Here is a 14,088-nt window from a genome sequence, read left to right on the forward strand (position 1 = left end):
ATGTGCGCCGATCTGGACTTTTTTGGTCTCGTGCCCAACACACAGAACTAAAAACTCACGGCGGTGCGGTAACCTACTAGTGAACACTCTATCGTCTGAAATATGAGCGACCGGGCGCCAGTAAACTATTATGGCTCAAAAAATAGCACGCGAAGCTTCAACAACGCGCTCTTTGAGGAAGTTCCTCTTTTTGACGCATCAACTACTCCTCAACAGCGGGAAGTAACCGAAACGCTCTCCGAAATATATTCCATCATCGTTGCATTAGAACAGGTCGAGAAGGCCTACCTAAAGGATGGTATAAGCAGCGATGACTATACGGTTTCTGTCAACAAGCTAATAGCGCAGTACAAGACGTATCTGGCCAATAACTCTGACGTGCAAGCGGTTTTTGGAGACCTACAGCAGTTCCGACAGCGATGGAACATAAACGCTTCTAATGCGATTGCCAGGCTGGAGCGCGGTATGCCTGTGACGGTTGAACACGGCATCCAGGGCTCGTCTGGCGACAACCCTGCAAGCTCATCCGGCACGCAGTTCAATGCCAAGGCAGTGGCAGAGGCCACGGGAAACTTCATCACGGTGATGGATGCATTGAAGCTGAGACTCAAGGCCAAGGACCAGCTCCATCCGCTAATGTCAGAGCTTCTTCTCAGCATCAACCGCGTGGGCCCGCAGGACTTTGAGAAGCGCTCCAAGCTTGTGGAGTGGATTGTGCAGATCAACAAGATGAAGGCGAACGAAAGCCTGGGAGACGACGAGGCGCGGGAGCTTTTGTTCGATTTAGACAGCGCGTATAAGGCTTTCTATACTCTACTTGGGTAATGCTACTACTACCTATCTAGCCCAGGAGAGGGTTTTTCCCTCCGCGCTTACACCTGAACTCGGCCAGGGACGAAAGCGTGCCTTGCTCGCGGGCTGAGAGCTGGGGGGCCAGGTCCGTTACTGGGCCAGGAGATGCGGGCGCCGGTCCGGCCAAGGATGCACATCGCGAAGGCGGCCCGTCGGTGGGGGGAGCGGCCTCCGCGCGTCTGTCTGGAGAGGCTACGCAGGGAGCACTGTCAGATCCCCGCGGGGCCTCTGCGGGCCGTGGCGGCGGACTGTCCCCGTGCAAGGCATCCGTGAGCCGCTCGTCCTGCAATATGTCATGCGCTGCCCTTATGCGGACGTCCAGCGGCGGGTCTGAGGCTTCGTCTTCGCTCTCCTCATATTCCAGGCGCACCCGCGTCGCAATCTTCCGCGGACGCGGCGCCGCTTGCTGCTCGGGCTCCGCGCGCCGCTTCTGCCCTGACAGCCCATCGAAGTACGGGATTGTCACCTCTGCCCGCCGCACCTCCGCGGGGTACACGAACGTCTTCCCGTCGTCGCCTACCTCCCCCTGCGCGATCTCCATCAGCCGGTATACAGACTGCCCCACCAGCGTCCCGAACACCACCGCCCGCCCGTCTAGCTCGCCTCTGCTGGCCAGCGTGAAGAACGGCTGGTCCTGGCCTGGCGCCATCCCGACCAGCCCGCGCCGATTAAACCGCAGCCGCCCGTTTATCTCCGCACTGCATGCGCACAGACCTGCTGGTGCCCACACTGCATCCTCCGCCACCTTCCCGAGCACGATTCCATCCCATTTCCCGTCCTGAATCGACTGCAAAAAGCTTCGCACCGTTTTCGGGCACTCCTTCGCCCAGAGCTCTATTTGAAGTTCGCCCTTAGTAGTGTATAGTACACATTTGCCACTAGCGGATGGTTCGCTGGACATTTTGACCCCTCAATGCCGTGTCTACCGGTGCTCATCGCACGTTTAAACTGCGCTCAAATAGCTGATTCCATGTCGAGCATCACTAAGTTCGGGTAACCAGCGCAGGGAGGATTTGAAAAATTTCGCTCTCGGTATATAAAATTAGAGGATGTCGCAGCGAATGGCTAACGGGATTCATTTCCAGAGGGAACTAATTCAAGCAAGAAGGCATTATAAGGGGCATTGAGGTCCTTGTTGTACAATGTTACATGTGATTAGAAGATCTAGAGCCACGTCGGCTCGCCAATTGCCGCGTGTGGCGGGGTTGCTGGCTGGCGCAGCGGCCGTAAGGTCGAGAACATACATTGGCACCCGCATACTGCACGAGGAACAGAAACCGAAGAAACCAGAGCCACCAAATTCCATCCTGACAGAGGACATGCTTGCGCGCGCTGGGGTGGACGCTGAGCGCGGGCCGGAGACTGAGAAGGCGCCGGCGGAGGACAAGGCGGGCGAGAGCACGGAGACCGGGTCCGGGGCAGGCAAGAAGAAGCGGGCGAGAAAGACGACCACGGAGATCAAGCGCGAGCGGTACGCGAACCTGTTCTACCTGTTTTCGCTGACGGGGCTTGCGGGCGGTGCGGTGTATATGTCACGTGACTGGGATGCCGACGAGCCCGAGGAGGAGCGCAAGGGCATTGAGAATGGGTACACGCCCGGTCTGATGTACCGGCGCTTCAAAGCGAGATTTGACTCGCTCTTCACGTTTTTCCAGGAGCCACCGTACCCGGACTTGCTGCCTCCACCGCCTCCACCGCCATACCAGAGACCATTGACGCTGGTGCTACCATTGGAAGACTTCTTTGTGCATTCTGAATGGACCCAGCAGCACGGCTGGCGGACTGCAAAGAGACCGGGCGCAGACTACTTCCTCGGATATCTGTCGCAGTACTACGAAATTGTGTTGTTCTCCTCCAACTACATGGTGTACTCGGAGAAGGTTGTCGAAAAGTTGGACCCCATCCGTGCGTTCATTACCTATAATCTATTCAAGGACCACTGTGTGTACAAGGATGGCATCCATATCAAGGACTTATCGCATTTGAACAGAGACTTGGGCAAAACCCTGATTATTGACACCGATCCAAACTCAGTGAAGCTTCAGATGGAGAACGCCATCCTGGCAGAGCCCTGGGACGGTAAGGCAGATGACGCGCTGTTACGTTACATCCCATTCCTGGAATACCTTGTCACCCAACCCATCAACGATGTGAGGCCAATCTTGAACAGCTTCAAGGACAGACACCACATTCCTGAGGAGTTTGCTGAGCGCGTTGAGAAGCTGCGCGCCAAGTTCAACGCTGACCAAAAGGCAAAGGCAGGAAGCGGTCTATCTTTCCTGCTAAACCCAGGAATGGCCAGCAAGCCTGCTAAATTCCCGCTCGATCTTATTAGGGAAGAAGGTGAGAAGAACTATGTGCGCTTCATGAAGCTAATTGAGGAGGAGAAGGAAAAGTTGAAGTTGCAACAGGAGCACATGAGTGCTCCAACGTTCACCTTGAAGGACATGGCAGAGGGGAACATGCCTACCCCTGAAGAACAAATGAAGATGCAGTTGCAGAAACAGAAGGAGTTCGAGGAACTATATGAGAAAGAAAAACAGAAGATGCAACAGCAAACCAAGGGTCAGTGAGCGATGCTCGACCGAAGTTTTCCATTCCCGTGTAGCTCTCTAATATTGTAAATAGTCTTAGTTTGGCCTATCTAGTAAATCAAAGGATACTGGCTTAGCCCTGGATACGCGCACGCAACCTTAGAGCTCACTATTGTCCAGGTGACGCCAGAATGCTCTGCTTTCTATACACCTACAGCTCGGTATCCATCCCCCACGCGGTGCAAAGTTTACATGCAGAGATAGCCGTGTCGCCATTGTGTCACTACGAATAGCCGGTAAATAATTGCCGCTGGGCCAAAAGGGCCACATACTCTAAAAAGTCGGGGCAGTTAGAATGCATTTTAAGATAAAACTTTAATTTAATCTCTAACGCGCAGCATGCTCTCGGTCTAGGCCAATCTCTATATTATGCTCCCAGATGGGCTTTTATGCCCTATGGTACCGAAACTCGCCAGGTCCAAACTGGGGAAAATGCACGCAATATTCTAAAGCATATTCGATCATAGTGATCGCAGCCGCCTTTCAGGTGCCGCGGCAAAATCGCAGTCTAATACTGCCGGAGGTAAGTCTCCAACGTTCAGATTGGTATGAAGAAGCTGGTAGTATAGAATGCTGTATACTGGTGAATTTTCTCATTCCTGCACCTCAGCCATCGTAGATTGAGCGCCTAAGACGTTATTTTTCCGGAAGAACTGATGATATTTCCGAACTATCTAACTGTGTCGCGCATCGCGGTCTCAAAGTGCAGAATGTGAAAAGTAAAACGAGGCACAGTAACTTTACCAACTTTTATCTATCTATTAATTTACCGACTAGAGGCATTGACCATGCCTGCCTTGAGTTAATGAGCCGGTAACGGGATATAATTCGCTTCCGCCTCTGCCTTACTGCGGCAAAACGAAATAGCAGGTGCACTGTTACCAGCTGGTCAAGGAACAGAACTAAGATACCTCTTGCAAGAGACAATTAATGACGTGTAGAGTTGAAGTACCCGTGGGAGGAGGTGGAAATGACTGGCACTGAAGAGGTCGAGAAAGCGCTCGAGCTAGTGGTGGACTTGCTGAAGCGCAAGCTAGTGGCCTTCGCAGTATAGTCTGCAGTTGTAGTCGTCTGCGCGCAAGCAGCGGCAACCATTAGGGACAATAAGAGACCAGCATTGGAGAACATTTCTTGTCGTGGCAAACGTGAACCGTAGATATTACAAGAGGTGGCCAGCGATGATATAAGTTGATACGTTACAGCGCTATATATATATATCATTGGCCATGTCGCGGGGGGGCTAGTTAACCACAGTTCGGCGAGATGCCTGCTGCGACACTACTGGTAGCCTGGCAGGACACGGTCCAATAGCAGATTTCTCGCTGCCCTTCCCTTTTCGCGAGCCAAGAATTTGAAAAGTTATCTAGACTACCTCTACACACGATCGCTAGGCCATGAGGGACCCCGTGCCTATCCTTTGGCCTATGCTGGTAGATCTTCTCTGCTGGTCCTGCGTATATCACTAAATTTGAAGGCAAATAAGGTCCAAGGAAACCTGCCCGGTCGGTGCGCCCTCTACTGTTGTGGAAAGGGTGAAATTTAGTAATCCCCAATTGTCTGGCTGGAAATGATACTTTCTATGGTAATCATCTATTTTTGATCCAATATCCCGCAGAATAAATCTCAAACCTTACACTTCAAGGCAAAAAATGTAATTAGCTGAATGTGCATGCTCGAAGTTTAGCCATCCGAAGAACCTTCTGATCTGGTTCGATTCTATAGATTTCTTGGAACGTCAGAAGGCGCTTCAGTAATATGAGACGCTCTATCCCCTGATTATTCCCTAAGATACCTGGAAAGGTTTTTCGAGACCGACTAGACGCCGAAAGTCCTCCCACGTACTATAAAGATTTTGATGTGGCGATCGTATATCCAAGCAGATAGCCAGAACACTTATTAGAATACTAATCATTAAAAGGATCGCACCTATAATGAAGACCGGTTTTTTTTTATGAGAAATAGCAGCCCTCCAGGGGTTACTTATTAAATAGCTACAGTAAGATTAGGTTATTCGTTTGCAAATTCATTGGTAGATCAACTTGTACACTTCAAATAATGCTTCGCTGGCACCGTCATAAAACATGTTATGCCCGGTGTTGACAACTACTCTGAAGCTATAGTCAGGGTAGTGCGTGGCATTAGCTGGACACACCTTATCTTCACTGCCGACCAAGACATGCCCTGTGCACCCGCTGTCGAGCAAAGGTGGGCCGTTAATTAGGTCTTGCCAGCCTAGAAGATACTCAGTGATGGATTTGGTCGAAACTGCTACACCGTCGTAGAAGTGATTTAGCTTCCTGTACTTGTTCCCCATGTTGGAGAAAAAGAACTTAATTCCGGAGCTGTTCAAGCCCTTCATCTGGTCGAAATTGGTCCTTATGAATTTGAGAAGCATGATCAAGAAGGGCTTGAAGAATGTTAGTGAAAGGTTTAGATATGGCTCGACGATATCCAACTTTGATTTGAGAGTTCTAGGTGGCGGCGGCGCCAATAGAATGATCTTTTCTGCGTTCAAATTGTTGACGCCGTATCTGAAGGCTAAATGCAAAAGCAAGATGCAGCCCATCGAGTGCCCAAAGAACCTCACACGGACATTATTATGGTTGGGCCGTAGGACCATGATATCTAGAAGCTCCTTAATCGACTCAACCACCTCCATCATAGGGTAGCCATCGGCCCAATGGTCACTTTCGCCAAAGCCTGGAAGGTCGAACGCCAAGTACTTCTCGCCTAGTATATCCAACATATACATCAACGGCTCAAAGTGTTTGACGTTGCCGCCAATGCCATGAATCATAAAGTTCACCAACAAAGGTTCACCATTAGCCTGTGCTTCTCCTACCTGCGGATTTGCAGCAGGTTCCGGAGCGTCATTGGAAGGCTGTACCGGAGTTAGAGGCTTGTTGTCCACGGGCTTATCCGCGGGTTTATCCGCGGACTTATCCGTGGACTTTGCAGTTCCCTGACCCAACGACAAGATCGAGATTGGCGACTGGTTTGCCTTCTTTGATTTCTTATCGGACTTCTTCTTCTTGCTGGTAGTTGACTTACCGGTGGTCGCTGCCTTCCCACTAGGAGCTTCGGAAGTGGTGCTAATTGGCGCCGTTCCAACCTTGCTGGAAGAAGCAGTCCCACAATGCTGGGCATCCTTCCCTCCCGTTGGAGGAAGAACGGCTTCGTTGATGGGTAAAGCGCCATTGGTAGCCGACCGTGCGAGAGGGCTTGTTCTGAGAGGGCTAGAAGCACCGCTAACACCAGCCTCAAGCTCTGTTTTCCCAGGACTACTAGCGCCACTACCAGCGTCGGTAGATACCACGACGTCGGATTCAGTGGCAACCGCTGAACCAGCAGCGGTGTTGCCACCAATCTTTACCGGGCTGACATTACCAGGGCTCGCCGTCCCGGGAATTGAGTCAGCCTTAGACCCGTCAAGTGCTGGGGACTGTACAGGCACGTCTGCAGAATGTAGCTTCGTTTCGATGCTGCCGCTCGCGTCGTCAGCCTTGATCGTGCTCACAGCATCCGTATGCGCAGAGTTGGCTCCCTCGGTTTCGTTAGCCGTGCTCGTGAGCACCGATCCTGCCGGGCTCTGCTGGTTCCCAAATGCAATTGCGGAGACGGTTGCGCTGGGCTCACACGCAGATCCAGCCTCCGTCTTAAGATCAAGCCCTGCGGTTGCAGAACCCGCTGCAGTCGTCGTAGTCGCTGTGGCTGCGCCGCAGGTGCTTTTCGCCTCGGAGGCATCGCTGCCGCCGACAGTGGGGCCCCTGACCTCCGTCTTCGCGCTGTCGCCGCCTGCGTCGACAACGGTGGAGCTCTTGGCCCCGCACGTGGTGAGCTCAGATGCAGAAGGAAGAGGGCTTGGGCCTTCCGGCGCCGCGCTCTCGTATGCAGGCGCCGCGCTCTCGTACTCGGGAGCCGCGCTCTCGTAACCCGGAACAGCACTTCCCCAGTAGGGGGCGGTGCTGGCGTCCCCCGTGGCTGCATTCGAAGGCTTGGCCGTTTTGTTGTCGTCCCCGCTCGGCGCTGGCGACGCGATGCCCGCGCTTTCCTTCGCAGACAACGCTGCAGCGCTCTTGTCGTCCTTCGCAGACTCCGACGAGTGCTCCGCATGCTGGGAGGCGTGCTCGTGCGCCCCGCTTTCGCTGTCCTCGTCTTTCTCCGGGATCGGATTCAACCCACGCTCCGACTTGGCGCGGAACTGCGTCACATCCACGTCAACAACGATATCTTCCGCGGCGTGCGAGCTGCCCTGCTGCACGTCCACGTCAATAATCGACTTGAAGTCGTCCTCGTCGTCTTTTTCCACGCACGACGACGGCGCACCCGTCGCTGAGGACGCGCTGAGCACCGCCGCCTCCGCCACAGACCGAAAGTCGTCATCGTCCTCGGGCGCCGCCGACGCTACGCAGAGCGCGTCCGCACCGCCCGCCGCCTTCTCCGCGACATGCTCCGGTTCCATGGCAGGCTCCGGCTCCGTGGCAAGCTCCGGCTCCGCGGCAAGCTCCGGCTCCGCGGCAAGCTCCGGCTCCGCGGCAAGTTCCAGCTCCGCGCTAGGCTCAGCCTCCACCCCGGCGCCCTCCGCCGCCTCCGCGCCCTCCACTGCCGCGCTGTCCTCCGCCCCCGCGGTCCCGCGCGCGCGGCGCGCGGCGCGCGCGCCCTTGCTCGCTGGCCGCGCCTTCGCCGTCTTCGCCGTCTTCGCGGACCGCGCCTCCCGCGTCTTCCCCGCGGCCTTCGTCTTCGCGCTCTTGCCCGACTTCGCGCTCTTCATCCGCTCCTTCTTCTCCCGCCGCTTGAGCGGCCCGTACCGCCGCGACTCCCCGCTGCGCCCCAAGTTGTGGAGCGTCCGCACCTTGCCTCGTGTGAGTCGCACGAATTCCACATGGTCGAGCAGGAACTTGCTCGTGAAGTCGTTGGGGTTGTTCCGGATGTTCTTGGCCAACGCCGGGCCGTCCTTGTACTCGTCCTCGATTTCCTGGATTGTCTTGCCCGAGAGTGGGGGCAACGGCTCGGCAGCCACTCGTACCACGCTTTCGATGTCTCTATGGTTCATAGTGCGATCTTGCCCAACCAACAAAACAACTTGGATGCTATGAAGAACCTGAAACACAAACTCGTAGCCAGCAAGCAAGCTTTAGTTGGGGACTCCTTTTTTTCCCAACGATACACCCGTTCGTCGTTGGTCGCATTCCTTTTCTATAGATCTTGTGGTGTATAAGTAGCCGCCCCGTCAGGTGGCGGCGTCGACGTCCCTCGGGCCGGCATCATGGGATCTCCAAACAAAACGTGGAGCGTACTCGCGTTTCTGCTGAAGTTCTATGGGTTGGGCGTGCCGGCAGCGCTGGCGCGCCTGGTATACTCGGTGGTGCGGCGCGCGGGGCGGCGCACGCTGCTGGGACTGCTGGGCGTAGAGGCCGCGCGGCACGCGGACCCGGCGGCGGCGGCCGCGCTGCGGGCGTCGGTCGGGACGTGCGTGCCGTGGTGGCACGCGCGGCGGTCGTTCGAGCGCGGCGGCGAGGTGCTGGAGGAGACGTACGTTGTGCAGGATAGCGACCTGTTCGAGCTCGGGGGGCCGGCGGCTGCGGCGGCGGAGCGGACTGCGCGCGCGGTGTATGTGTCGCGGCCCGACAAGCGGCACCCAGACGACCCGGTGGTGCTGTACGTGCACGGCGGGGCGTTCTGCGAGGGACTGACGCCGGTGGACTACGCGCTGGCTGCGAAGATCACGGCGGCGTACCAGTGCACGTTCCCGCAGGCGGCGATGCTGGCGCTGGACTACGCGGGCGCGGAGGACGGGGGCTTCCCGCTGGCCGCGCTGGACGTGGTGCAGCTGTACCGCGCGGTGTGCCGCGAGTTCCCGCGGGGGCCGATCTGGCTGGTGGGCAGCGAGGCCGGCGGGCACCTGATGCTGGGGCTGCTGCAGTACCTGGCCTGCGCGGACGAGGAGGGCCTGCGCTGGCCGCGGCGCGCGTTCTGCATGACGCCGTGGCTCAACCTGACGGCGTGGAGCGCGGACGACGCGGAGTACGCCGCCGCGGACGCGGACCGCAGCGCCGTGCATGGCTTCCTGCAGCGCATGGCCGCGGCCTACTGCGAGAGTCTTGGCGAGGGCGCGCAGAAGAACCCGTACGTGAACATCGAGGCGAACCTCAACGCCGACCGCTGGCGGCGCGTGCTCGAGAATACCGAGATCCACGTGGCTGTCGACGACTGCGATGTGCTGGCGCCGCAGGCGCGCCGCTTCGCAGAGCAGCTCGGCCTGCCGGTCACGGACTATGACCACGACGAGCTCGTGGCGGCCACGCTGAGCATCTACGGCTACAGCGAGGACTGGCTACTAGACAACGGCCTGGCGTTTGCCATGGCCAAGTTTTTCTACCTACACTAGACAGCTGCCGCTCTGCGGTTATATAGGCGTTCTGCTCGAACGCGGGCTACGACTGGCGGAACCAGACTATCGCTACATACCCGAGGTAATCAATATGCTTACAGGTGGTCAACGACGGTAGGGGAGGTTGCAAATTTATGCAACCCGGATTCGGGGAACCCGCACTCCGCCACCATTGCCGGAGATCTGCGCTTGCGGTGACGATGTACAAGAACACGAGGAAGAGGCTGATGCCCAAGTCAGCGGTGCTTGTGCGGCGGTATGAGCGACAGATCAAGACGGTGTTTGTGGCGTTTCTGGCGGCGCTCATGATCATGTTTCTGGCGCGGGAGCCCTACCTTGGCATAGGCTCGGGCACGCGCAGCGACGCCAAGCTGCAGCCAGCCGCGGCCGAGCGGCTGCAGGGCGTCAGGGTGCTGGAGGACGCTGGCGAGCCCGTGCGCGCGGCATTCGTGGTGCTCGCGCGCGAGGAGGACCTGTGGTCGCTGGTGACCTCGATCCGGCACGTGGAGGACCGCTTCAACGCGCGCTACCACTACGACTGGGTCTTCGTCGGGGCGACGCCCCTGTCGGAGAAGTTCCAGACGGTGACGCGCAGCCTCGTGAGCGGGCGCGCACGCTTCTGCGTGGCGCAGGCGGCGGCGCGCGAGTACCCCCCCGCGGTGGAGAAGGAGCGCGCGGGCAAGGCGACCACAGCGCTGGCCGAGAGCGGCGTTTCGATCGAACAAGTCCTGCTCTGGCGCTTCCACGCGGGCTACCTCGCGCTGCTGCCCGAGATGCAGGAGTACGAATACTACTGGTATGTCGAGCCCGACATCGAGCTGTACTGCGACATCAACTACGACATATTCCGCTTCATGAAGGCCCACCGCAAGCAGTTTGGCTTCATCCTGGCCACCGAGGACCCGTCCGACTACTCGGCCCTGTGGACGGAGGCCACCGCGTTCGCAAAGCAGCGCGCGGACCTCCTGGCGCACGACAACCTGCGCAACTTCGTGTCTAACGACGGCGACACCTTCAACGGCTGCGTCTTCCGCGCGGGCTTCCAGGTCTCCTCACTTGACTTCTGGCGCTCCGACGCCTTCCGGGCCTTCTTCGAAGCCCTCGACGCGAGCGGCGGCTTCTTCTACAACCTCTGGACTGACGTCGCGGTCCAGACGCTCGCCGTCGCGCTGCTCATGGACAGAAGAGACGTTCACTTTTTCGATAGCATCGGCCTCTACCACCGTGAGATGCGCTCCTGCCCCTTCGAGCAGACGATCAGGCGCCAGAACAAGTGCATCTGCAACCCGGAGCAGGACCTGACCTGGGAAACCGGGTATGTCTGCACCCGCAGGTTCATGCAGGCCCGTGGACTCCAGCTGCCGAAAGGAATACGCCGCGCTGCACGCGCTGTATAGAGTTTATACCCAGCTAGCTAAACTATTAAAACCAATAGGCGCAGGATCGGCGTCCAGCAGCGATGGTTCATCGCCTGAGTCGTCGCTGGCGCGGACGCTGGCGCGCAGGCCAAAACCCGTGCACAGCATGGTTTTTCAGGATCATCGCCCACGCATGTGGCCTCTGCTCCGCTCACAGCGCCAGGCAAGGCATACCATGCTAGGATTGAGGCTGCCTGTGTGTCGCCGGGCCGTAATGGCAAGTCCGCGAGCGTGCTGGAGGCTCTGGCACTCCAGCACTGCAGCCGCCGCAGGGATGCAAGACCTCTCCGCCGTTCTGCAGCGGAATTTGGCGCTCCGCAACCAGTCCTTGTACAACCAGAGCTCAGACACGATCAGATGTAGCATGTTCGACTCGGACGGCGCCCTCATCGGCGGGGCGGCCGCAGACATCCGTCGCGAGGAACTGATCCAGAAACACGGACTGCTACCGCGCGATCTGCGCAAGATCGAGATGGCGCGGCGCCACGACCTCGTGCCCATCGTGCTCGTGCGCGACCGCTGCATCATGGTCAGCCTGCTGACCATCCGCGCGCTGGTCAAGAGCGACACGGTGCTGCTGTTCGACCCCATGGGCATCGGCATGGACTCCGTGGCGCACACGCGCTTCGTTGCCGACCTGCAGACGCGCCTCAAGAACCAGGGCGCGCCCGGCCTCGGCAAGGACCCGCTGCCGTACGAGTTCCGCGCGCTCGAGTCCATCTTCATCACCGCGCTCGCGAACCTCACCGCCGAGCTGCGCGTGCACCTCGCCGTCACCAAGGGCGCGCTGCACGACCTGGAGTACGGCATCGACAAGGACAAGCTCAAGTTCCTCCTGGTCCAGAACAAGAAGCTCAGCGTCTTCCACAAGAAGTCGCTGCTGATGCGCGAGATGATGGACGATCTCATGGACCAGGACGACGTGCTGTCCGAGATGTACCTCTCCGAGAAGATGCGCGGCAAGCCCCGCGACGTCGCCGACCACAGCGAGCTCGAGATGGTCCTCGAGACATACTACACCCAGGTCAACGAGATCGTCCAGTCCATCGAGGGCGCCATCGCCAACGTCCGCACCACCGAGGAGATCATCAACATCATCCTCGACTCGAACCGCAACGAGCTCATGCTCCTGGGCCTGCGCTTCGCCATCGGCCTGCTCTCGCTCGGCAGCGTGATGTTTGTCGCCGCGCTCTACGGCATGAACCTCGAGAACTTCATCGAGGAGGGCAACGTGGGCTTCGCCCTGGTCACTGCCACGGGCCTGGTCCTGATGGTCTGCCTGTTCCGCTACAGCATCAAGCGCCTACACAAGCTACAGAAGATGACTCTGCTCGGCGGCCAGGGCCGTCATAGCTAGCAGCTGGCTCGCTTCATTACGTAAGGCCGTTGCCCGCTTATCCTGTTTTTCTCGGGTGCCGCCGTTAGGCCATCACCATCCATAATGAATGTAATGAATGAACAACACCCACAAAAATGGCCCCCCGGTTTATAAAGCGGACTACAGATCAGTCATCGCAGGATTACCCCTTAATGGGCTGGATTAAGGTAACACGTCAGACAGCAGGATGCAGGTTGAAAAGTACTTCTCGTTCCAGATCTTCTTCATCTTCCTCCGGGAGTCGCTGGAGATCGTGATCATCATCTCGATCCTGCTCACGATCGTGAAGCAGGCGCTGTTGAAGCCGGAGTCGGCGTCCAGCAAGTACCTGGGCGGCGGGCGGCTGGAGGCAGAGGAAGAGGTGGAGCTGAACGCGGCGCTGCAGGAGGCGGGGCCGCTGGAGGCGGTGGAGAACAGCCAGCTGTACCGGAGGCTGAAGGTCCAGATTCTGAGCGGGGGCGCGCTAGGGCTGCTATGCTGCATGCTGGTGGGCGGATTGTTTATCGTGCTGTTCTACTACGTGGGCAAGGACCTGTGGGCCGCGAGCGAGCACTACTACGAGGGCGTTTTGAGCATTGTGGCGTCGGTAATCATCTCGTTCATGGGGCTGTTCTTTCTGCGGATGGGCCGGCTGCGCGACAAGTTCCGCATCAAGCTGGCGTCGATGCTTTACGCGCAGAGTAGCGACCCGCTGGCGCCGAGCCGGCGCGCGCGGAAGTTCAGTGAGAAGTACGCGCTGTTCATCCTGCCGTTCGTGACGTCGCTGCGGGAGGGGCTGGAGGCGGTGGTGTTTGTCGGCGGCATTGGCATCGACCAGCCGCTGAGCTCGATCCCGCTGTCGATGCTGTCGGCAGCCGTTGTGAGCTACGCGTTCGGACGCTTCTTTTTCGCATCGTCGGGGTCCTTCTCGCTCGAGGTCTGCCTGGTGACAGCCACATGCCTGCTGTACCTCGTGGCAGCCGGGCTCTTCTCGAAGGGCGTGTGGCAGTTCGAGCTGCAGCACTACGTGGACCTCTGTAACGGGCAGGACATGTCCGAGGTTGGGAGCGGGCCGGGCTCCTACGACATCTCCAACTCGGTCTGGCACGTCAACTGCTGCAACGGCGAGCGCGACGGCCTCTGGATGATATTCACGGCGATCTTTGGCTGGACCAACAGTGCAACATATGGCTCCGTCATCAGCTACATCATCTACTGGCTGGCCGTCATAGGCGTGCTGCACGTGCTGAAGATCGAGGAGACGCTCGGCTACATCCCATACGTGCCCATCAAATGGCAAGCTAGGCGAATCAAGAAGCGCCTGGCACTAATCGAGAAGGCGAGGGCGCTGCAAAGCAGGCCGCCATCAGGATCGCCCCCAGTATACCAGACGGCTAGATTGTCTCAAGAGAGCACGAATAGCAATACCCTCCTATTGTCGTCGCAGGAATAAATAGCACCTAAATAGAACACATA

General features: G+C 57.9%; 8 protein-coding genes across 8 annotated transcripts; 6 read left to right on the plus strand and 2 right to left on the minus strand.

The window, feature by feature from the left end:
- Positions 1 to 102: 102 nt before the first annotated feature.
- VPS28 (ESCRT-I subunit protein VPS28) lies at positions 103 to 825 on the plus strand (the record flags this gene model as incomplete). Its single annotated transcript, NM_209492.1, has 1 exon — positions 103 to 825. The coding sequence occupies one exon, from the start codon at positions 103 to 105 to the stop codon at positions 823 to 825; it is 723 nt and encodes a 240-aa protein (NP_984139.1).
- A 16-nt stretch (positions 826 to 841) lies between these two features.
- CWC27 (putative peptidylprolyl isomerase CWC27) lies at positions 842 to 1,753 on the minus strand (the record flags this gene model as incomplete). Its single annotated transcript, NM_209493.1, has 1 exon — positions 842 to 1,753. The coding sequence occupies one exon, from the start codon at positions 1,751 to 1,753 to the stop codon at positions 842 to 844; it is 912 nt and encodes a 303-aa protein (NP_984140.1).
- A 241-nt stretch (positions 1,754 to 1,994) lies between these two features.
- TIM50 (protein translocase subunit TIM50) lies at positions 1,995 to 3,425 on the plus strand (the record flags this gene model as incomplete). Its single annotated transcript, NM_209494.2, has 1 exon — positions 1,995 to 3,425. The coding sequence occupies one exon, from the start codon at positions 1,995 to 1,997 to the stop codon at positions 3,423 to 3,425; it is 1,431 nt and encodes a 476-aa protein (NP_984141.2).
- Positions 3,426 to 5,469: 2,044 nt separating this feature from the next.
- LDH1 (triacylglycerol lipase) lies at positions 5,470 to 8,499 on the minus strand (the record flags this gene model as incomplete). Its single annotated transcript, NM_209495.2, has 1 exon — positions 5,470 to 8,499. The coding sequence occupies one exon, from the start codon at positions 8,497 to 8,499 to the stop codon at positions 5,470 to 5,472; it is 3,030 nt and encodes a 1,009-aa protein (NP_984142.2).
- Positions 8,500 to 8,712: 213 nt separating this feature from the next.
- Positions 8,713 to 9,834, plus strand: SAY1 (steryl deacetylase; the record flags this gene model as incomplete). Its single annotated transcript, NM_209496.1, has 1 exon — positions 8,713 to 9,834. The coding sequence occupies one exon, from the start codon at positions 8,713 to 8,715 to the stop codon at positions 9,832 to 9,834; it is 1,122 nt and encodes a 373-aa protein (NP_984143.1).
- A 137-nt stretch (positions 9,835 to 9,971) lies between these two features.
- Positions 9,972 to 11,234, plus strand: KTR3 (mannosyltransferase KTR3; the record flags this gene model as incomplete). The annotated part of the gene is made up of 1 exon (NM_209497.1): positions 9,972 to 11,234. One exon carries the CDS (start codon positions 9,972 to 9,974, stop codon positions 11,232 to 11,234), a length of 1,263 nt encoding a protein of 420 aa, NP_984144.1.
- A 196-nt stretch (positions 11,235 to 11,430) lies between these two features.
- MFM1 (Mfm1p) lies at positions 11,431 to 12,612 on the plus strand (the record flags this gene model as incomplete). The annotated part of the gene is made up of 1 exon (NM_209498.2): positions 11,431 to 12,612. One exon carries the CDS (start codon positions 11,431 to 11,433, stop codon positions 12,610 to 12,612), a length of 1,182 nt encoding a protein of 393 aa, NP_984145.2.
- A 208-nt stretch (positions 12,613 to 12,820) lies between these two features.
- Positions 12,821 to 14,065, plus strand: FTH1 (Fth1p; the record flags this gene model as incomplete). Its single annotated transcript, NM_209499.1, has 1 exon — positions 12,821 to 14,065. The coding sequence occupies one exon, from the start codon at positions 12,821 to 12,823 to the stop codon at positions 14,063 to 14,065; it is 1,245 nt and encodes a 414-aa protein (NP_984146.1).
- Between the last annotated feature and the right edge of the window lie 23 nt (positions 14,066 to 14,088).

The sequence above is a fragment of the Eremothecium gossypii genome, chromosome IV, assembly GCF_000091025.4.
Source record: "Eremothecium gossypii ATCC 10895 chromosome IV, complete sequence".
Classification (NCBI taxonomy): domain Eukaryota; kingdom Fungi; phylum Ascomycota; class Saccharomycetes; order Saccharomycetales; family Saccharomycetaceae; genus Eremothecium; species Eremothecium gossypii.